The sequence below is a fragment of the Hydra vulgaris genome, chromosome 06 (assembly GCF_038396675.1).
Source record: "Hydra vulgaris chromosome 06, alternate assembly HydraT2T_AEP".
NCBI classification, from domain to species: domain Eukaryota; kingdom Metazoa; phylum Cnidaria; class Hydrozoa; order Anthoathecata; family Hydridae; genus Hydra; species Hydra vulgaris.
Window position 1 is genome coordinate 24,420,972 of NC_088925.1, and position 24,029 is coordinate 24,445,000.

The 24,029-nt window shown below is 26.3% G+C and overlaps 1 protein-coding gene across 2 annotated transcripts in view; it reads left to right on the top strand.

Moving 5' to 3' along the window:
• The first annotated feature begins 13,326 nt into the window (after nt 1–13,326).
• LOC101240098 (1-phosphatidylinositol 3-phosphate 5-kinase) overlaps nt 13,327–24,029 on the top strand; it is a 143,113-nt gene continuing 132,410 nt past the window's right edge. For both annotated transcript variants that reach the window (XM_065799671.1, XM_065799672.1), the window contains exons 1-2: nt 13,327–13,632; nt 20,313–20,480. In XM_065799671.1, coding sequence (XP_065655743.1) covers nt 13,408–13,632; nt 20,313–20,480 — 393 coding nt within the window. In that variant the 5' untranslated portion in view covers nt 13,327–13,407. The remainder of the gene's footprint in view (nt 13,633–20,312; nt 20,481–24,029) is intronic.

Here is a 24,029-nt window from a genome sequence, read left to right on the forward strand (position 1 = left end):
AATATTTATTAAAGCAATATTTTATTTTAAATTTTAAAACTGATTTGTACAGATATTTGAATACCTTTATTTTATTGTGTGAGAGAATTTTTTCACAAAAGAATTTTTCGAAGTTGATAGAGTTAATTTTAACTTAAAGCTCTTAATGTTTTTAACATTAACGACGTCAGACAGCAAGTTATTTGAAATCTTAACAACCCTGAGAGAGAAGGAGTATTTATGGACATCAAGTTTACACTTTAGTAAGCATAATTTTAATTTGTGACTTATAAGTGTAAATATAGTTGGTTATTAAAAAGAATTTTGATACATTTAAGTAAACTTAAATAGTGCAAATTAATCAGCGTTATTTTAAGCAAACTTAATTAGTGCAAATTAATCAGCGTTTTTTTGAGATAATAATTCAGCGCTAAAGATTATTTCCAACTTTTTAATATGGACCTGATGCCGGGTACCCAGACCAGGACCTGGTATTTTTTTCTGGGTACCAGGAATCGGGGACTCGGCATAAACAGGTTTCGGCATATCTCTAATATAAATATATAAATATATATATATATATACACTGTCGTCCATAATTATTTGAATGGTCGCACTTTTCGTTATAAGATATCATAGTTTCACTTAATATTGGTAGGGAAACTGTAAGCAAAGTCTACCTGAATTATATGTTATCTTTCTTTTTGTTAGGTTTACAAAAATATTAATATATAGTCCAATTAGATTAGTTTATAATTACTTGCCTTTTAATCACCCTTAGCAACAATAACTGCAATACATATTCTAGGCGGTTTACTTAACGACTTATCCAATTTGTCAAAGTCAATTTTATGCCACTAACTAATAAGTTTTTTTCCACATTTTATGCATCATTGGGCATTAGTTTTTGACATTACTTTTAATTACTCCCATAAAAATCCGATAGGAGAATGATCTTGTGATTGGGGAGGCTGAATTATTTTATTCAATATTTGATCATTCTCAAACTCAGTCAATTAACTTGAACAATTTTTTGAAAAATATGTTTTAGATTTAAGCTTTAAGTTATTTTTTTCTGAAAAAATGAATAGCTTCTCATTAACCCATTTTTCTGAAGGTGTAGCATAATAATGTTTTAATTATTATTATTATTATTTTTAATAATAATAACTATTATTTCACATTTTTCATACAGCAATTTCAGAGCGAGTTTTAAACTCTATTTAACTATAAACTTTCTCTCTTTGTTTTATTGACTAACTAGATTTATCATAACTTTTTTTAAAAGACAATTAATTGGACGAATCAATTTTAATTTACTAAAGTATCCATTATAGAATAGCATGGAAAACATGTTATTTATATTATTAACAATAACTTAATTTCATGATTTTACTTTTAAAAATAGAATATATAAAAGCATAAAATAAAATGTTTTAAGTAAAATTAAAAAAAAAAACTTGTCTGATTACAATAAAATACAAATAAACACAACTAGCAGGATAATATAAAACCGTAATGTGTGATAAAATAATATAAATACTATTTACCTTGAATTGTTAAAATCTTTTTTAAATATTGAAAGCAATTTTAACTTTTAAAACTTTGAATTTTTTCAATACCTATCTATGGAAATAAAAATTTCAAATTTAAACTAATTATGTTTATACTAGAACAGGTAGAATTTGCCTACATGTAAAAGGATATACATAATAGGAATTACGTTGCATAACACATGGTGTAAAATTTAAAAAAAAATTTTTCGCGCTGAATTTTTCGCATAAAAACAACTTTGGTGTTAAAGTTATTATTGTAAAAGATAAAATGCTTTTATTAATTAATCGATAGCACAAAATTTGTTTTAATAATTTGTATGTTATTTGTAACTAAGTAACAAATTACGAAATTCGATGAAATGTTTCGCGGGAATCGTACATTTTTCATTACATCAAATTATTTATTCAAAAACTAAAGGCTAACGTAAAAATTAACTTTCAATTAGAAGACTGATATGTCTTCTAATTGAATAAACATATACAGAGGCGTTTATACGAATAAAATGAAGAGGGGTGAATCCTTAAAAACTGGCTTCTTAAAAATAACATTGTAAACTGAAAGAGGAAAAAGTTCCTCATTCAGTTTACAATGTTAGTCGTGATGCATAAGTCGTAATACAATTACGTAAATAATGCAATTCAGCGAACTAACAATATAAAACTAGGTTTCCGAAAGAAGATCATAAGGATCTTATCATCGGAACCCTAAAAAGTAAAAATATTTATTTATAACATATATATTGAAGATTTAACGCATGAAGATTTAACGTATTTAACATAATACAACATAATAACATGTTTGCATGATTCTGACGGCGATAAAGATGTTGTAATTTACTTTTCTCGGTAGTTCCCCAGGCAATGATTGCATAACTTATGTAATTGTGTGTAAATGAATAATAGAGTTAGGTAAAGTTTTTTTTGTTTAGATAATTTCCGGCTTTGTATAAAATGCCAGTATTTTTGGAAATTTTGTTGCTTACATGATCAATATATTTTCTCCAAGTAATATTCTCATCAAGATAAAAACACCTAAGAATTTTATAATAGTATTTCTTTTTATTATAGTTTCATCAATATAAATTTGAGGCATATCATTTGGTAAAAAACGTTTTTTTTGCGCAGGATTGAAAAATAATCCATTTTGTTCTGTTAATATTTAAAGTTAATTTATTAGCTTTCAACCAATTAGAAATGTGATTGAGTTCTTTGTTTGTAGTTTAAAAGAGTTCATTCGTTATCAGTATGGATTAAGGAAAGATTAGTACCATCAGCAAACATAATACTTTTCAATATGGAAGGTTTGTTTAAACCGTTTACATAGATTAAAAATAGTAGCGGTCCGATAATAGTACCTTGTGGAACACCACAGATAATGCTCAGCGGTTCACTTTGCTGACCATCGTTACTGTACACAAGCAATTTTCAATTTGTTAAATTGAAAACAGCTTCTGTATAGTAACGATCCAAACCATTTTAAGATTCTATTGTTTATACCATAATATTTTATTTTTTGGATTAAAATGTGATGATCGACCGTATCAAAAGCTTTTAATAGGTCAATAAAAACGCCGAGTGTATATTGAGATTTTTCAAAAGATTCTGGGATTCTATGTATAAATTGATTAATGGCATGTTCAGTTAAACTTGCCATTATTCAATTTATGCATAATGTGTAAGTTGTTGTAATTAAAATAATTGCATACCCTGAAGATAATTCTTTCTAAAATTTTAGAAGATATAGAAAGAACAGAGATAGGACGATAATTACTAATATTGGATCTGTCGCCTTCTTTATGGATAGGGGTAACCCTGGCAAATTTTAAACCTTCAGGAAAAATAACTTGATGAATAGATGCTCTGAAAATTTTAACAAGAATATTTTATAATTGTTCGTAACAATCTATAACAATATTTCCGTTTATTTCATCTGCACCAGGTGCTTTATTCTTTTTTAAAGATTTGAAAGCTTTCTCAAACTTATCAAATGATAGTTCGGCCAATAATTCTTCAGAGCAAATATCTCTATCAATAAGTATCAAAAAATCATAAAATGAGGTTTGGGTTTTTGGTATTTTACTTGACAGAGTTGATCTTATTTCAGTGAAATAATTAATGAATTCATGAGCTATTACTTGAGGTTCCTACAAGCTATTGATATCGACTTTAAGCATTTGTTGTAAAGAGCTTGGACATGTTTTTTGTTTTCCAGAAATGCCTTTCAATATTTGCTAAGTGCGTTTTGAATCATTTTCAGCTTTATTAATTAATTTTGAATAGTAAGTTTTTTGAAAATTGTTTCGGATTTTTTCAAACAGATTTTTGTAATCTTTGTAAGTTTTTTCGCTGGCTAGTGTTTTTGCCTTTAAATATTTTATGTATAGCTCTTGCTTAGTTTTGGATGAATTTTTAAATCCCTTTGTAGTCCAGGGATTATTAAAGTGTTTTGTTTATATATATATATATATATATATATATATATATATATATATATATATATATATATATATATATATATATATATATACATATATATATACATATATATATACATATACATATATATATATATATATATAATATATATATATATATATATATATATATATATATATAAATATGTATATATATGTATATACATATTTATATATATTTATATATATATAAATATGTATATACATATATATATATATATATTTTTCTTTTTCTGACAGATTTGTATTTTTAAATATTTTCTTTTCTTTTTTTGACTATTGGCGACTATTTATAGTTTTAAACACTATATATTCTTCATTCACTATATGCATTTTTAAATATTATTTCTTCTTTTTTGACTAATTGTGAATATTTGTTCTTTTAAATAAGATATCTTTTTTTTCTTTATATGTATTTTTGAAAATTATAATTTTCTACTTTGATTTATTTACCATATTTTGCTATTATTGTTATGATCTGTAGGGGCTCTATGATAAGGTTAGGTTGGTATTTTGCTATCCTTATTTTCTTTTAGCCCCTGCCTGTTTATGACTTATTTATTTGTAATTTAATTTAATTTTTTGTTAAAGGGAATTATAGTTTATATAAACAGCAAAATCAAAAATTTATATATATATAAAAAAAAAATTAAATCTTTTTTTAATGCTTTAAAGTATGGTAAAAACTATATACAAGTTTAAGAGATGTCAACTTACATAAAGCAAAACAAAATAATTTTTTTTATCCACCTTTTAAACAATTAAATTACCTTTGAAATCATTAATACTCAGCTTAATTGCTGTTGTATACAGGGCCGTCTCGAAGATGGGGGAGGAGATCTAATCCCTTAAGAACACTATATTCAGAAATTATTCGGCAAATTCGGACACTGAAGTTGGCAAAATTGGATCTGTCGACTGCAGTTGGCAAATGTTAGCCAACGAGAATCTTTTTTTTTTTTTTCGTCGGTAAATTTTTTTTTCTTGGCCTTAGTAGGCAAAAAACAGGTATGTTATCCCCTCCCTCCTTAAAGAACTCTTCAGGACGGCCCAGGTTGGATGATATAAAGGAATTATGCAACATTGACAAACATAAAAACCATGGAAAGGGGGAGGAGACCTGTGAGTTACAGGTCTTCCCCTCCCCTCCCCCACCGAAAAAAAATTTGTTATTAGGGCCTCTTGATCTTAAAAATATTTCTACAAAATATTACTCTAAAAACAAAAACTTTTATTTGCAAAGTTGCAAAAAGGCCTTATTACTGCTCCCATTCCCTTCCTATTAGGCTACCCAGCAGCCCCAACATTGCGGGGGAGGAGAGGGGGGAAATGTTTTCCAAAAAATGAGAGTATTTTCGATATATCGAAACGTTTTAAGTTTTATTGAATAATCTATTGATGTTCAATAGTTTTCACCCCCTGCATCCGTTTCTCCCAATTTTTTTGAAGATATTCTTATTTTTTGGAACACATCTCCCTCCCCCTCCCCTAAATGTTGGGGGTGTTGGGTAATACAAATTATCTCCGCAAATGTGTGGGCAAAGATTTAATAGAAGATTTTAATTTTTTATATTACGATAAATTCAAATTTATTAATTTAAAATATATCATCATACTTGAAATTGGAGTTAACGCTCTTTTCGAACTTGCATTGACTGCATTTATCATTAACCGCTCACTTCCAACAAGTCCGGATATACAATCTAGCCATGTTGGAAGTAAACTTGTTTAAAAACAATAATGATGAATGAAAAAAAAAATTTCATTTTATAAAACTTTCATAAAAAGGTATGTTTTTTTTTTCAGTTTTATAAAATGAAATTTTATAAAATGAAATTTTATAAAATGAAATTTTTTTTTTTCATTTATCATTATTGTTTTTAAATAAGTTTACTTCCAACATGGCTAGATTGTATATCCAGCCTTGTTGGAAGTGAGCGGTAATGGTAAATGATAATGCAGAATACAAATACTTATTTAAACTAAAAAAGGGCTGATTGGCTAAGTTTAAAATAGTTGAGAAAAAAAACAAAACATAAACAACAAAATAAAAAACAATAACAAAATACCTAAAATAAAAAGTAAAATTAGAGAAATGAATGACAGGTCAAGATTTGATAATCTATATTCTATTTGCTTAAATGAAACATTAATGGCTTATCCTACTTCTGGCTGAAATGATTTCACAATCCGGGTTGGTTATAATGAGGCCTAAATTACCCACTACTTTTGTGTGCATCTTTAAATCAAATAGAGTCATTATACTTATTTTCATATTTATAACTGTTATAAACAATACTGTTTATAACAATTTATACATGTTTATACAACTAAATACACTATAAAACGTAGTATTCAAAATTTGCATTAACAGATAAACTATTACAATCGATTTAATGAAAGTTTTGACTACATTCGCATTCGGTCGTACATCGTAAAGAAATTCAACAAATCTTTATCAGAAAAAAGAAAACAAATTTGAGCAAAGAAATTTTTTTTACTTAAATTTGAAAATGCAATCAATTTAAAGTAACCAAATCCCTATAAGTTGTAAAATTTTCAATTGGGTTAATTTTAACTTTCTGTATTCTTTGTCGCTCTTTCTGTATTCTTTGTCTTTGTCTGTATTCTTCTTTCTGTTTTCTTTGTCTTTTTCATTCATCACCATTATTAACAAGACATTCATTAGAAGAACTTAATATTTTGTATAACACTAGCTGGATACGTCAAAACAAAGATTAATAACAACTAAAAAATAATAATTTTTGTTTGTTTAATACAATTTTCATCAATAGCAGCTTTAATATTCACTATAAATCACAACCTTAACTAGGGTTGCCAGATGCACGATCGCTTAAAGAATGGGTACAGAAAAGCCAAAATGAGGACAAAGGAGGACATACTTAACTTTAGTAATGCTTAATAACGGAAGGTTTTTTTAGATTTTGGGGCGGAAGAAAGCTATTTTAGATTTTGGGGCGCTCCTCCGATCCTCTAGCAACGGTAATGACACTTAATGAGAATAAACAACAAAGTGTGTTATATAAGAACAATATATGTTACAGTACACAAAGATACTGGATAAATTGCCAGCATTATAAACTATTACTTAATAATAATAAAAACGGAAAAATATCAAAATTGTCGAAACAACAATAAACATCCAAACGAGTTTTTTAATAATCTTTAACGTGTTTTTTTAACATATTTCTCGGAGGATCCAACTTTAGACAAAAAATTTTCGTCAGCAATCATACATTTATAAAACTTAAAGAAGAATTAAAGAAACCTTTATATCCAAAGTAAAAATAAATTTTTAAAATCAAAAATAAAATGTAATGACTTATAATTAAAAAGTTTGTTATAATTTAGGTACAATTTATTATAAATTAAAAAATTGATGCTAAAAATTGCAAGATAATTGCTTATAACTCTAAAAAATACTTGAAAGTATTTGCTTAAAGGCAGTGCCAGCGCGAGTAGGTGTCACGTGGGGGTGGGGTGGGGGGTGGGGTTGCCATTACAATTTTGCTGACTAAAAAAAAAAAAAGTTATGACTGTCTAAACTTGCCGACTGAATTGTCTGAAGAAATTATGTTTAAAATAGAAAATGTGGAAAAAAAATTTAAGAAATATGTTTAAAAACTGTCATAAATACTCTACCACAGAAGTACACCAATTCCACCCATTTTTTGATGTGTGACCTGAAAAACGTTTAAAAAAAATGCATATGCTGGATTATCACAAATAAAACAACACAAAATAAATTCCTATTTTAGTACCCAGAGAGATCTTCGACCAATAATTTAAGCAAATTTTACCAGTAAACCTAATACACTAGACACTATACTTTGCCTAGGATCATTGGTGCCGTTTTTATTTATAAAGTCATAAATAGTATAAAATTTATTGTATCATAAATTATTAATAATTTTATATATAAAATCATAAATACTATAATTATTATTTATGATTATAAAAAAATATAAAGTCATAAATAGTAAAGTTGACTTAACAAGTAGTTTTTGTTTGCTTATAAACTTAAGTATACCATTTTATTATGCTTTATTTAAGCACTGAATCAAATCTCTCTAGGGGGATTGGACCTTATATATATATATATATATATATATATATATATATATATATATATATATATATATATATATATATATATATATATATATATATTTATATATATATATATATATATATATATATATATATATATATACATATATATATATATTTATATATATATTTTTTTTACAAAGAAAATTCTAGATATAGAGGACTTTTTATAAAAATTGACAATTGTGCCCCCCCCCCCACTTTGAAGCCCTTGTTGTCGGCCCTAAGGTCTAGATAAAAAAAAAATTTATTTTGAGAAAAAGGACTACCTGTATAACTTTTCGAATCATTTTAATTTAAAATTTACATTAAACTTTGGGGCTGTTCATTAATTACGTCAACAAAATAGGGGAGGGGGGTCTGAACTTTTTTAACATTTGTTAACAAGGGGAGGGGGGGAGGTCTAGTAAAGTTGACGTCAATAATTTTTTATTTTTTTAATTCTATTACTCCCAAAACAAAAAATTAGGCTGCGTTTGTAGCGTAGTTTCTTCACATAATGTGAGAGAAGATTTTGAAGATCTTGTAAAAATTTCCAATAGTTACGATTTCTTTATAATAAGAATTTCTGAAAATATCAAACATAATGTTCTGAAAGTTTTGAAACCCACTTATTATTCTTTACGTTAACTACAATGTTTTCCTTTACATAAATCAGAACTCCTCCGACTCGTTTATTAGCAAGTCTCTTCAACAATTTCTCTTAAAACCTGGAATATGGAAAAAATAATTATCTGAACGGTCATTCAAAGAAATCCAAGTTTCAGTTTAATTTATATGGTTTTTTTTCCAGGTACAACTTTTATATAAAGTTTATTTTTCGCCGGTAACCGCCCATTCGTTTGACAGGTACATGGGCAAGCATTTTTACGATTTTCGACAGTCTTATCTAGGACTTATTTAATATCTTATTAATTCATTACATGTCTAGAATGTTCAGAACCATTAAATAATTGTAAATAAACAGGCCTAGGCCTATATGTTTTTTTGTGTTAAATAACAAGTTTATTGCCTATTGATTTAGATATAAATTAAATCAATTCTAAATCAATTTTTGAATTATTATATATTTTTTAGATTTACAAGAGACAAACCAAACTTTCACAAGTCGTTGTATGAAGCATATATAAAGGCATTTCCCAACAAACGTAAGCAAGACTGTCAAAGAGTTACTGAAATTTGAAATAAATTGAAAAAAGAGGACGATTTGACAAAAAAATAGATTTGTAGTTAAATAGTTATTCCGCCTTTGCACAGAAAAATAAGGCAACATTGTTGACCTTTTGGGGAGGCCATTCAATGAAGACTGGAAGTGTCCTTCCTAAACAAGTTGTAAAACAACAAACACAAAGCATTCAACAAGACCACAAAGAAATTGATTTTGAAGCTGGTCCATCTAGTACTACTTGTAATGAAAAATCTGTAAAATACAAAGCAAAAGCACAAGATGAATTACAGAGTCAGATAAGCATCTTCAAGAGCAATTTGATTGGCTTGTATAAACGAAAAGAATGTGGTGTTATAAGTTTATCGTTGACATTGCATTGTATGGGTCTGCTGCTCATGGAAAAAGGCAAAGTGATGTGTATCGTAGTGTTAGAAATCTTGATGAATTGACAGAACAATTAAATATTAACGGTTTTCAAATAAGTAGAAGTGCTGTTTATGCTCGGCTCCTGCCAAAACGAAGTTTATCATCGGAAGGCAAACGCCATGTAACAACTGTACCAGTGAAATTAATTTAAGCACAAAATGATTTACACTCAAAACTTATTGGTGGTCGATTTTGTACAGCTGCTTTGAATCACCTAGAGGAAGTGGCTTCTTTGTTGGGACCTAAAGAAGTATGCTTCATCAGTCAAGATGAAAAAGCCAGAGTCCCCATAGAATTGACAGCAGCTAACAAGCAAGCTCCACTTTTAATGCACGTCGAATGATCACAACTGGGTTGAAGCATCTAGACACAAATTCATACCATCTGTTTATGCTGGCATTGAAATCCAAAAAGACGGTTTAGATAAACCGGAAGCTGTATTATATTCAGGCCCAACTTACATAGTCATCAGATCAGGCAAGCATTGCTCATCATCAGCTTATAGTCATGGACTAGATTATGAAAGGCTTCTTGAATTGGAGGAATTTGACATTGTAACAAAAGATCCAAGCAGCAAGTTGATCAAACCGATTTTTATTATGTCTGTGGATGGTGGGCCTGATGAAAATCAAAGGTATCAAAAAGTTATTGATGTTGCTGTCCATCATTTTGTAAAGCAAAACATTGATGCAATGTTTGTAGCAACAAATGCGCCTGGTAAAAGTGCGTTTAATCGAATAGAAAGACGAATGGCTCCTCTTAGTCGAGAACTGTCCGGACTAATTTTGTCGCATAAACATTTTGGAAGCCACCTTGACATACAAGATAGAACAGTTGACGAAGAATTGGAAAAACTAAACTTCAAATATGCTGGGCAAACATTGTCAGAAGTATGGAAGCAAGTAATTATAGATAATTTTCAAACAGTGGCGGAGTATATTGTGCCTGAAAAGTCTGAGCTTGAAGTTGAAAATTTAATAATAAAAGATCAAGTCTGGTTCCAAAACCATGTAAGAACAAGTCACTATTTTCTACAAATTATTAAATGCTGTGATTTAACTTGTTGCCCACCGATTAGAAGCGCGTATTTTGAAATTATTGCTAATAGATTTATCCCCCCACCAATTCTAGTCTGTCAAACTAATGAGGGTCTTAGAGCACCAGATATATCTGATATAAACTTACATAAATTTCCATCGCTTTTCTGTAGTCAGTCTATCAAAGTTGAAAATATACTACCTCGATCAGCAAAAGCTTTCAAAATTCTTCCATATGATATATATTGTCCATTTATTCAGTTGTCATTGAACGGATCTATAAAATCTGTCACGTTTATATTGTTTCGCAAGCCATATTAAAGAAGCACATTCAACAACACCAAAAATGTATGTCTGGGTCCAGTCAAATACTACATGCACCCAAACAACAAAGAATTCGTCCAATGCGAGTGGCTGCCAAAAGACAGAGAGAACTCATGGCAGTTATTGCTTATGGAGAGATGCTAAGTGTAGAATGGCTAGATGAAGAAAATGTTAACTTGTCTGGTGTTTGGTTCCCCAAGAAATTATTCAATCAGACCCTATGCCAATAATAACAATTGAGGAGCATTTGGCATCTCCATAGGAAAATGTAGAGGCTACGATTTAAGATTTGGGTTTATTTGTAAAAATATGTTAGAAAGTTAAAAAAGTTTTTCTTGAAGTTGTAAACTACTAATGTAACTACTACTTAAAATAATTTTTTTTTTCTTAAGGAGGGGGGGGGGGTCAATTAAATGTTGACGTAATTTTATAGGGGAGTCTTTGAAAGTTTGACAAGTTGTTGACAAGGGGAGGTAAAAATCGTCAAAAATTTGTTGACGTAATTAATAGACAGCCCCTTTGGTCTTAAAATAAACATTAATTTTATTTCATTTTATGATTTTATATAAATCTTATACAAATTTTTATAAATTTATTACGCAGCAACAACAACAAAAAATATATTTTTTGCATTGCTAACATTTATTTTGCTCTATTATCAATATTCTAAAATACTTGAATAAAATATTTCTAAACTCATCATTCATCATTCCAATTAAAAAATAAAAATACATTTTTGTTTAAACTTATCAGTTGTTAGAATCAATGTTTAATTTAAAAATAAAGTTGAAAAACTTAATGCTTATAATTTATAACACTTTAGTTTCTTATCTTTATTTTATTTATTTATTTATTTATTTTTTCTCGGGTTTTGTTTATATTTAAGTGCGATAGTCTTTGTTTTATTATAATCCACTTTATTTTACCCATTGTATATTTATTATATTGGGCCTTGAGCCTGTCAATAAATTTTGATTGATTGATTGACTAAAGCAAAAATTAAAGTTAATTGTTCTTAACGCGCATACGCAAATGTAGTTGCTGCGTTCGCGCATCTCCGCAACATTAGCGTTTTATTTACATTTTAAATGTAAATAAAGTAAATGTAATTTAAATGCGTTTAAAGAAAACATTTTCATCTGATATACTTTTTAATTTTTCTATCGATATAGATTCGTTTTGCTCACTTTAAATTTATAGGTTCTGTAAAAGTCAATAGATTTGTAATAAAATGATCTAAAATTATTCATGATATGAAATTAAGAGCTGTGTATGCAAAAAATATTTCAAAGCTTAAAAAAAAAATTAACTCTTTTGACTTCGACAAATATTTATTCTAAAAGGATCAACTATTTGTTTGTTTATAATTTTATAATTTTTTTTGTGGTGATATAATTTTAAATTAATCACGAAGACCCATACAAAAATGGACACACAGTATTCATCTTTATATAGGCCTTCGTGTCCTTTAGAACAAGTATTCGGTGTTCAAATAAAATATCTATCAATCAATCAATGATTCAGAAAATGAATAGACTAATTTTAATGTCTTGGTCAACTTAATAAAATTTAAATCTAATATCCGGCTGCTCGAGACTCTAGCATTTTATTGTTACTGTGATTTACTTAATTTTATTGTAAAACAAGAAATATAAAACTTTTTCTAAAATTTTCTTTAAAGAAAATATCAAATGAATTTTCATAATAAAATGTTTTTATTTGTATTTATGATTTTGCCGTTTGAATGCAAATATCTACTTTTTGATATTTGTTGCTTGCAACATTAAATTTACACAAGATTTAACTTAACATGTTTTACATAAATGATAACACTGTGAAATTCAGTTTAAATAAGTTCATTAAAAACAATAGTTATTTATTTGTTTCATTTTTTGATACCCATTTTTAAAATTATTTAGAAAGCTTTATAATTTTATGCTTTAAACCAAAAGATTTGTTTTAGTTTATATAACTTTCAGACTTCTGTCCATTAAAATATTATTTTCCTCAAAAGCTGCATAATATTATTTATATTTTTTTCAAGCTAACCAATTTGTTTTAAATCCAAATAAACTCGTTTTCAGAAAGATATTTTAACTAAAGATTTATAATCTATTTACTTACTTTAAGATACTTTAAAGTTAATTTTAAATACAGCAAGTAAATTAAAATGCGACAATTTATAAATATAATTTTTACTTGAAGCATAGCAAAATTAGTAAAACCACATATATCATTTAATTTTTTATTAGGATGTAAACTAAGTATATGATTAAGTTAAAAGTTTTTTCAAAGTATGCAAAATAAAAAATATGGATAAAGATCCTACAAAGTTAACATCTTTTCAACCTCTGAATCCTGTTTCTTCTTCGTCATCGTTTTCATTTTCTCGTTTTATAACATTTGGGCGTAAAAAAACCAGTCAACCACCAAGATTACCTATAACACCAGAACTTTTGAGGAAAGATTCATTACTTAGCAATGAAGATTCTAGTACTTTAGAAGAAGGTAGCAATTCAGAATCTATTTATGAAAAGGTATTACTTGTTCTTGAACAGAAATGTTCACTGTGAAAGCATATTAATTTAGTATATATTTTTATCATGTTCTTAAAAATATTAGTTTTTTAACATTTTTTCATTCAAGTTTTATCTTTGTTTCTATGCCTTTATTATAGAGAATATATATAAATGTTTAGACTTTTTTAAAAGAAACTGCCATCAATCAGTGAATCTTTTGAAGTATTTTGAATTGTGTGTGTATGTTGCATAAGTGTGTGTTTATGACAGGGATAAAATTAAAAAATCAAGATTAAAGTTGCTTTTATAAGACCATCTATTATTCGTATTCATAATCTATTTTTGAAATGGGTTTAAAAAAATTAAAAAAAGTCATTAAAAACTAATCATATATTATATAATTATAGTTATTTTTGAGGCTTTTTTAAATGTTTTTTATGTGATGTCTTTCTATCACTGTTTTTTGGAAATATTATACTTTTCTTTTTATTCTTTTTTATGTATGAGAATAATAATTTATTATATATCAATTATGTAAAAAATAAATAATAATAAAAATATACTATAAGAACCATATAAAAAAATCATTATAAATTTTTTTAAACTATCCAAAATTATTATGGGCATTAAAATTATTAGAAATATTTGAACTTTTAAAATTATTATTTTTATAAATAAAATATTGTTAAATGTTATAAAATTTGTTCTTAATAGTGTAATACTTCTTATTTTTGTGATTGATGATATATCAAGATCATAATAATTAGTGATATTTCTGTTTTATTATATCTATCCTACTTGCTCTAATTTGTATTGGCAATTGACATATGTATACATATTTTCTACTTATTGTGTCTACTTAAAATGGCAGTAGTTAGTATACAACACATGTATCAATAACAAATAATTGCAACCAAAATTGGGTCAGTATAAAAATTATAAGTGTATGCATGTTCTTATCAGTTACCATGCTTTTTTCATAAACTTTGCAATAATTTTCATTTAATTAATTTGATACATATAAGTAAACTATATATTTGGTTAAAAAGTTAATCAACTTTTTTGTGCTTATTCAAACATGTGCCTTTTTTAGGGACCATAACTTTGTAAATAAAAAAGGACATTGTGTACAGTAATAGTTTTTACCTAAATAATTGATTTTTGCAATTATTTTGACTTATTTTAAATAATTTCTCAGTCAACCTCAAAGTTGCTTTGTAATGCAAAATTAAATTTTTTTTGAAGTTTTGATGCCCAACATTTGATTATAATTACAGCCATTTGATTTAGGGGAATTTGTTTTAAGGTTGGCAATAAATTGCAGACTTAAAACCATTTTTGGTCAGCATCAGGCTTACACAAATTTTTTTAACACAAATGTTTCATAGCAACATAAATGGATAGCAAACATGGATAGCAAAAATAGTCAACCCGAGATGTTTTTAAGGTGGCTGGTTGACATTGCTGAACCTAACTCCATGGGCTGATTCTCAAAAAACTAATTTTATCTTTTTTTTTCTTTTAATTTTGTAATATACATCATTGTAATTTATAATATAATGTAATTATATAATATACATGATTGAATAGAAATTATATGCTGATAAGTATTTGTTATTCCAGTTCTTAAGATCAACAGGTTTGCCTTTATTTAATAATTTGAAAATTACAGAGTTACTGACAGATTGGGGTCAAATACGTATTTATATATGTATTTGGTAAAAATATGCTAAATTGGTATATTTGTATTTGTATTGTATTTAATTTAAAATTTCTTAAATATTTGTATTTGTATATGATTAAAATGTATTTGCAATTCCATAAAATAGATTACAATTACCAGGAACAACCATGGGAACACATATGGCCCTGCCTTATGCTAATTTATTTATGGGAAGAATTGATGAGAAAATAATTGACTAATTTTCACTGTAGATTTCTTTTTATAAATGATTTATAGATGATATATTTTTTATTTTTCATGGGCCTCTGGAGAAACATAATAGAAATAAGACACATTTGCTACTAACTACAAGTATACTCGTAATAACCAGATGCTATTTTTTTGCCAACCGCCATTGTGCTCTATAAACTTCATCCTTTCTCTTCCAGTAACTTTCAACTCTAATAGTGGTTGCTTGCAGCCTTTTCAGAAATGAAGATGTTGAAAAAAACAACAAAAAACTGTAAGTATACTTGTAAAGTACTAGCGTCATAAACTTGCCAACTATGAGTATACTTGTAGTGAGCAAAACAAATTTATGATGTCAATACTCTATGAGTATACTTGTAGTTGGCAAAAAAATAACATCTGGTTACTATGAATATATTTTTAGTCATCAGCAAACGTGTTTACCGTTGTTTTTTTTTTCTAAAAAAAATTAAGTTTTTTTTCATTTTAAATACTAAAATGAATTAAAATTTTGATTTTATGAAATGTTTGTTAGAAAACTTGTTTTTATTCTTCTATTTAGTAAACTATTTTATCAGTCTTGGGTTGAAAAGATCTTTTTGTTTTTTTAAAACTAAATTATATATACATTTTGAAAATGCAGATTCCATATATTTGTATTTTAGGAATTCTAAAATTAATATATTTGTTTTTGTATATGTTCAAATGTATTTTACCCCAATCCTGATGAATGCACCATTTTTTTTTATGACAAGCTTTAGTTTAATGCCAATAGCACATATATTCATAATTTTCTTTAGTAGTAGATACAACAAATAGTAAGATGCAAAACAAATAATATGATGAAAAAAACTTATATAACACTTATATGTGTATACATTTGCAAAAAAGTTCATTATAAAATCATTTTGTTTAAAAATAATTATAAGACTATTGATATATGTTTTGAAATTGAAACTCATTTACATTTTCTAAAAAATAATTATTTTGATGAAGAAATTTAAAGCGGTAGTGGTAGAGTGCTCGCTTCATAAGCAAGAGGTTCCAAGTTCAATCCCCACCACATCCCTGAGAGTACCGCGTTTGACTTGTTTCTCTTTAAGTGTAGTGGTCTTCTCGGCCTTGTGGAGGTTGAACTAACATTGTTCTCGGCCTTGTGAACTAACATTGAAAAAAAGAATCATTATAATAATGTTTAATCTTGTTATTTATTATTTATTACTTCACATTGTTATTAATATCTGAATCCACTTCCCTACTTACCATATAATCATCATCTATAAAAAAATAGAATTAAAATGTAATATTAAAGTAATGCTTTCTATTTTAAAATTAATCTAAATTATTTTTGAAGTAACACATTTGAACAGTAATGCAGGGGTTTTAATAATTACTACCCTTTTATTTGTGCCCCTATCTAGTGCAAATATCAGATTAGGTATGGGACAACCAACCATATCTTTCTTTTTGAAATTACTTATAATAGGTTGCACCTTTTACATGGAGTAGTAAGTAGGTTGGATGTTTAGTAGTTTTGAATAATGTGCTCAACTTAAGGTAACTAAAAAAAGCTGCCATTTTGGTTGTGAACATTAGGCAAAACTGTCTAAAAATGCTTGCGTTTTCAGATAGTTGTGCCTATTGGTCTTATTTTTTGTTAATCTTAGATCAACGAAAACTGTTTTAGAAAAATTTAAAAGCTTCTATAAATGGCTGAAAATTGAACTTTTCTGGCTAACGCACAATAAATTTTAATAACTTTTTCTAACAATACAAATGAGTGCAAACTACTATTTCTATGATAAGAGAGACTTTTTTGTTAAAAATTAAAGAAATTGTTTTTACCATTTGTAAATCGAAGCTGGCCTCTGTATAGTGTTTATGAAGCTATAATTTTGAAAATGTTGCAAATGGAAGGACTTCCATTTGCAGCATTTCACAGTTTCAGACTTCTTAAATTTCAAACTTGATAAATAAAAATCAAGAAAATCAGAAGGATCTCACAAAGTTTTTTTAAATTTTGTTAAAATAAACTGACCTAGTGTTAACTAGTGCAACCAAAACTAAATGGTAATGAAAACACGTTATTATTAAAAATTTCTTTATCTCAGATAATAAATATGTAAAACCAACTTAAAACTTTGTCATTTTATTTTAAAAAAGATATTTAAAAAAAGATATTTAAAAAAAGATATTTTAAGCTTTTTTAAAATTCTAATCTCCTTGTTTACTAAGACCCCTAAGTTTATAAGATTTTAGAAATATTTTTTTTCCTTACTAGATATTTTAACTCACTACAGTCCCTGGCCACTATATTATGATTATCTCAATTTTTCCACTATGTTTTCAAAGTTATTTTAAAGTAATTTTAAGGTAAGTATATTATTATTACAAACTTATTATACAATACTGACATCTATAAAATAAAATAGAAAAGAAAATTTCTTTATAATCATGACAAATGTAAAGTTAGGTGTGTTTTAACTCAGCAATGTGAATTTTCATCAATTTAAAAAAAAAAGTAGTTGATCTGTCACATACATTTTTTAATATTTTAACAGGTTTTTTTTGAGTGAAAAGTGTTTTATTATTTTTAATACATTTTATAAAGTTACTGTAAATAGCTGGAATTAATAAATAGTACCATTTTATTACCATTTTTAGTGTCATAGATTGTAATTTAAATTTTCAATAAAAAATAAACATGGGTAAGGGTAAGGACATAAGTCCATACAAAATTTCAGAAGTAAAAGTACTTTTACAGCATTCAGAGTGTTCACAACGGGAAATTGCTAAAATGTGTAAAGCTTCGCAACCTTTTGTCAATAAAATCAAACACAAAATGGAAAACAACATCACTCTTTTTCCAAAAAGGAAAGGGTGTAAAACCACTCCCAGGACAGACAGAATTATAAGAGATATTTGTCTGGAGAATAGAAAAAAGTCATCACTCTTCCTGACAAAACTTGTTCAAGAGTCTGGAATACAAGTTTCGAAACGCACAGTATGAAGATGTCTGGCTGAAAATAGTTTAAAATCACACAAACCGGCTAAAAAACCAAGACAAAATGTCCCTGTTTTAGACTGGCCAGGGAACTCTCCTGACCTAAATCCGATTGTGAATTTGTGGAACATTCTCAAGAAGGAAATCTCTTCCAAGGTTTCAACAAACAAAAGGGATTTGATTGAAAAGTTACTCTATCATTGTCACCACAGTGAAAAAATTAAGACAGCAACAATAAACTGTATTAAAAGTATGCCAGATCAAATAGCTAAAGTCATTTTGTTGAAAGGAGGAATGAAAAAATATTTCTTTATGACGTGCAATCGAAAAGAGTAATCGTTTGTTAAAATGTGTGTAAATTAATTTTGAGGTTTTATTTTATTATTAAGGAAATATGTTTTATCAATAAAGTATAGCTAATATTGCAGTTGTACTTTTTTTTATACTTTTTACAAACCTTCAAAGTTAAAAATACACAAAAATTTTAGGTGTGGCCAGGGACTGTATTTATAAGACACTTAAGAGTACCTATTTTTTTAAATATCTGAAAAATAATTGCATGTTTTTATTTGACATGCAATCTGACATATACAATATATATGTTATACAAATCTATAGTTAATATTTTATTTATTATGGATTACAAACCAGGTAAAGAAATTAATATTAAGTTAAATAAATAAGAAGTTTTGATTTAGTAAAATATTAGTTACAAGTTTTAGGTAATTTTTTGTTTTATCAGTGATTAAAGTATAATTTTACTAAATATAGTTTAGGACAATTACTAGGTCAGTAGTTTTTGCAAATTGTTTAGGCTCGTTATGTATATGTTTATCAATAAACAATAACATTTACTATTATGACATATAAAAATATATATCTGTTTATAATATATCAATTGACAACAACATAGTATAGTAAAATAAAATAACTTACATAACAACATACTATTTTTATTTTTTAATGTTAAACATACAAAACATGCTTTTCAAGTGGTTTATTTTAACCTTCCTCACAAAAAAAAAAAAAAATGTGTTGCTTGTTTAAGTTTACCATAAATTATGTACAGTGATAGTTATTAAAATAGAAGTTAACAACACTATTAACAGTGATGTAAATGATCATTATTATCTTTTTTATTGTTTCAACATTTATTTCTCCACACTTACACGGGTTCACCAGTTTCTAATAGTTTTATTTTTTTAATTCTAACAATCTTTTTTCTTTTTATTAATACCAGCTCACTCATGTTTTCTGATATGCAATGTTTCCAAGTTTTCACTTTCTCTACCTTTTATTCTAGAAATTCTAAGAAATAAAATATCAGAAATATCCTTATTCTCTATTTATACAAACCAGTTTAATTGTCTATAACCATTTTAAGCTTAATATATTCACTCTTTTCTGTTCCGCCTTTTGATCTGATTATATCTCCTAAATGATTATATCTCCTAAATAATCTCAATCTTAATTTTGATTACTTTTTTTTTTCACCTCCTAAAATTGGTTAAACTAAAAGTAAAATGAACATTTTTAATGAGAATAGAGTGGTTAGAGAAGGTTCGAGTTTTGAAGGTTTTTTCAAAAAACTCAACCCTCAATAAATCTATGTACTGAATGAAAAGGCTGCACATAGAACATTTTATAAATCATTTAGATGCAGATATAAATTATAATTACCGCAAAATGAAGCAAGTGTAGATTACTGATGATTACTTTTAGATCATATGTTATTTGATAGCAACCTTATTATAAATTAAAATTATTGTTTTTTTAATATAGAAAGAAAATCTGTATACCTGGCTTACAAGAAGTAGTTCTAACAATGAGAATACTATTTCTTTAAATAGTTCTTCAAATAATTCTAGTAAAGATAAATGGAAATACCGAAATGTACGTACTATTATGCGAAGACTGAGTGCTCTAACCATTGATAAAAGGTGGCATCAGGTACCAATTAAAATAACTTTTATATAATATATCTATTTATCCTGTAAGAATGTGTCTGAATTAAATATTGTATACAAAGTTGATGTATGATTATGTTCAATATGTTCAAATTTCATGTTACGTTCAAATTATGTTAACAAAACATGATTATGTTCAAATTTCATATATATATATTTATATATATATATATATATATATATATATATATATATATATATGTATATATATATATATATGTATATATATATATACATATATATATGTATATATATATATATATGTATATATATATACATATATATATGTATATATATATGTATATATATATGTATATATATATGTATATATATATGTATATATATATGTATATATATATGTATATATATATATGTATATATATATGTATATATATATATATATATATATATATATATATATATATATATATATATATATATATATATATATATATGGGCAATTCCACTTTTAACTTACATTACACGAGCAAAAACTTTATGAAATATTTGCCTATTTAAACTTTAAATCAAACTTTTAGCTATTTTGTATGAAAGCTGTTAGTATAAAATAAGCTAAAAAGTTTTGAGTCTAGCCAAAAGAGGGCGAATTTATTACTGAAAATGCTGCTTAATTTACATTACACGGAAAACAAGGTAAAAAAATTGCTTCAACTTTTAGATCAGATTTCTACAAATCAGTAAAGCGGTTTGTATTAGAAACTTTTACAAGATGTTAAGAATTCTATGTCAATTTAAAAAATATATGAAATTTTATCAGAGGTGACCGGCTAAGGAAAATAAAGTATTTTGATACTATATATTTAACTTACATTACATCACTTACGTTACGGAGCGATATTTTTTGTGGATTTTTTATATCTATTATTAAGAGTTAGAATTATGTAACAAAAGAATTGCAAAAATATTGAACTCATTAAAAATAATCAAAAAAGGAAATTTAAAAAACTGGTGGCATTCTTCATGAGTAATTTTTTATAACATTAATGAAAATTATCTAATGAAAAACAGACTTTACGCAAGACCAAGAGCAACTTTAAAAAATTATTTTAGTATTACAACTTTATTAATACTTATTTGAGTTGTTTAAATAAGAAAGTATTTTGTTTGTTGAAGTTTTTACTTACACTTTTTACGTTTATGCGTATTGCCTTATTTTCATTAGGTTAAATTTTTAAAATGCTGCAAAGTGTTTACATTCAAATGTTTTAATATATTTTTGACGTAAAAACTGCTATCACAGTTTAGGAGGGAGAGGGGTTCAGGTATATGTAATCGTTTGTGACAGGAGGGAAGGGGTTAAGAACTGACAAATATAGGGTGACGTGTTTTATGGACTATATGACCCCCGTTAATTGCATTTACAAACGATTTGTTTTACTAAAACAAAAATAAAAAAGGTTCTGACTGAGTTTTTTATATTAGGAGAATAGCAAATAAATCTTTTTTTTTTTTAATGTCTAAATAAAGTTACTTATTTAAATCTTATTTTATTTATTTATGTATATTTTTATGTCAACCAAAATAAAAATACATAAACAAATAAAAAAACAATAATATCAATAATTTTAGCTAACAGCAAAAAAAAAAAAATATTTTTTTCTAAATTCTCCTAATATAAAAAGTTTCAGTTAGAACCTTGTCACGAAATAAGAATTACTTAATGACGTAATTCATTTTGTTAACGATAAAGCGCCAGAACTTAAGTAAACCCATGTAGTTTTAACTTACGTTACACAAATTTAAAATAAAAATGTGCTTTAACTAAGCATCATTATTCAAAATTTTAAATGTAAAAACGTAATATTTTATATTCTTTTGCATATATTATTAAAAAACTTAAGTTTTTTAACTAAATTTTAGAAAAAACAAAACTTTATCATGTTTTTGTGAACTTACGTTTCATGAAAATTGCAATAGTTCTTTTGTTATTTACTTTGATATATATTTTATAAAGTATTAAATTTGACCAACAACAGTTTGAATATGTTAGCTCCATTTTCATGCTAAATTAATTCCGATTATGCAAATAAATTCATGGTTAAGATAACATTTTACAATGGTACCTTTTTTATCATGCGACAATGAGAAAAACCGCAACTTTCTGAGGCATAAAAATGACTTAAGTAAATTAATTTTAATAATAAAGTTATGTTTTAAATAAATTTTCATGTGTCTACATCAATATTCATTTGCTAAAAGTTGAAAAAAAAGGAGAATAAAATTTGACTACTTCATTTTCCGCCATGGAATTGCCCATATATATATATATATATATATATATATATATATATATATATATATTTATATATATATATATATATGTGTATATATATATATATATATATATATATATATATATATATATATATATATCTGAGATTATATTTTTTTAATATTTCTGGAAATCCGGATATTTTTCTCAATTTTCAGTTTTTCCGGATATCCAAAACCAGTGGGGTACGACTCAGCAAAATTTGCATTAAATTCTTGTAATTGCTGATGCAAAGGCTTCTGGGATGTGTAGTACAGCCAGATTGTAAATATAAACAACGAAATACAAATAAAAAAACCCAATATATACTTTGCTATTGCATGATTCAGTTGATTTTTATATATTTTTCCTTTCAATTATTTTAAGTTGTCAAACTTGAGTATAGAATAATAAACAATGTCTGCTGGATTTTGCGCAGCTCCTAATTGTCAACATAAACAAGGAAAAAATAAAATTTTTGATAAAAGTGTGTCATTTTTTTGCTTTTCATAAGACAAAAATAGGTTAGTATCTATTTTATTATTAAAATTTATATATATATATATATATAATATAATGAATATATATATGATATATATACTCATTATATTATACAAATATATGTATGCATAATTTTTTATTTCAGATGTAAGCAGTGGTTTATCAATTGCCGTCACAAAGATCTCGACAAGAAAACTTCAGTAGAACTAAATAAATCATATGCTCTATGCAGTGAACATTTTGAGCCAGCACAATATTACCCAACAAATATTGGAGGCAAAAGAGCAATTTTAACCGCAATTCTGACTCTTTTTAATGTACCAAATCCTCCTCACAAAATTTTTATTAAAAGGAAAGCACCTTCACAAAGATTTCTTCTTCAGTTACACAAAAAAAGTAAATTTTTACAAGTGAGCAGTCTGTAAAATTACCAGTTTTTTTCTAGTACAGACACTACCAACTCAGAAGAATTAAATGTAAATGATAAAGCTAAAAAACAGATGTTAAATTTTCAAAAAGTAATAAACTTAAATCGTGTTAAAAATTATCGTTTAAACAAAAAACTATTGTTTTTAAAAACACATAATAAAAAATGCAATGGATCTATCGAACATATTTGTGATCTTGTAAAGAAATACCTTTCTGAAAACCCGATTAAATTTTTTAAGAATCAACTTAGAATGAACCAAGCAAACAAAACATGGAAAAAGGTGGACAATACATGACAAACTAGTTTCTCTACGCATCTTATATCACAGT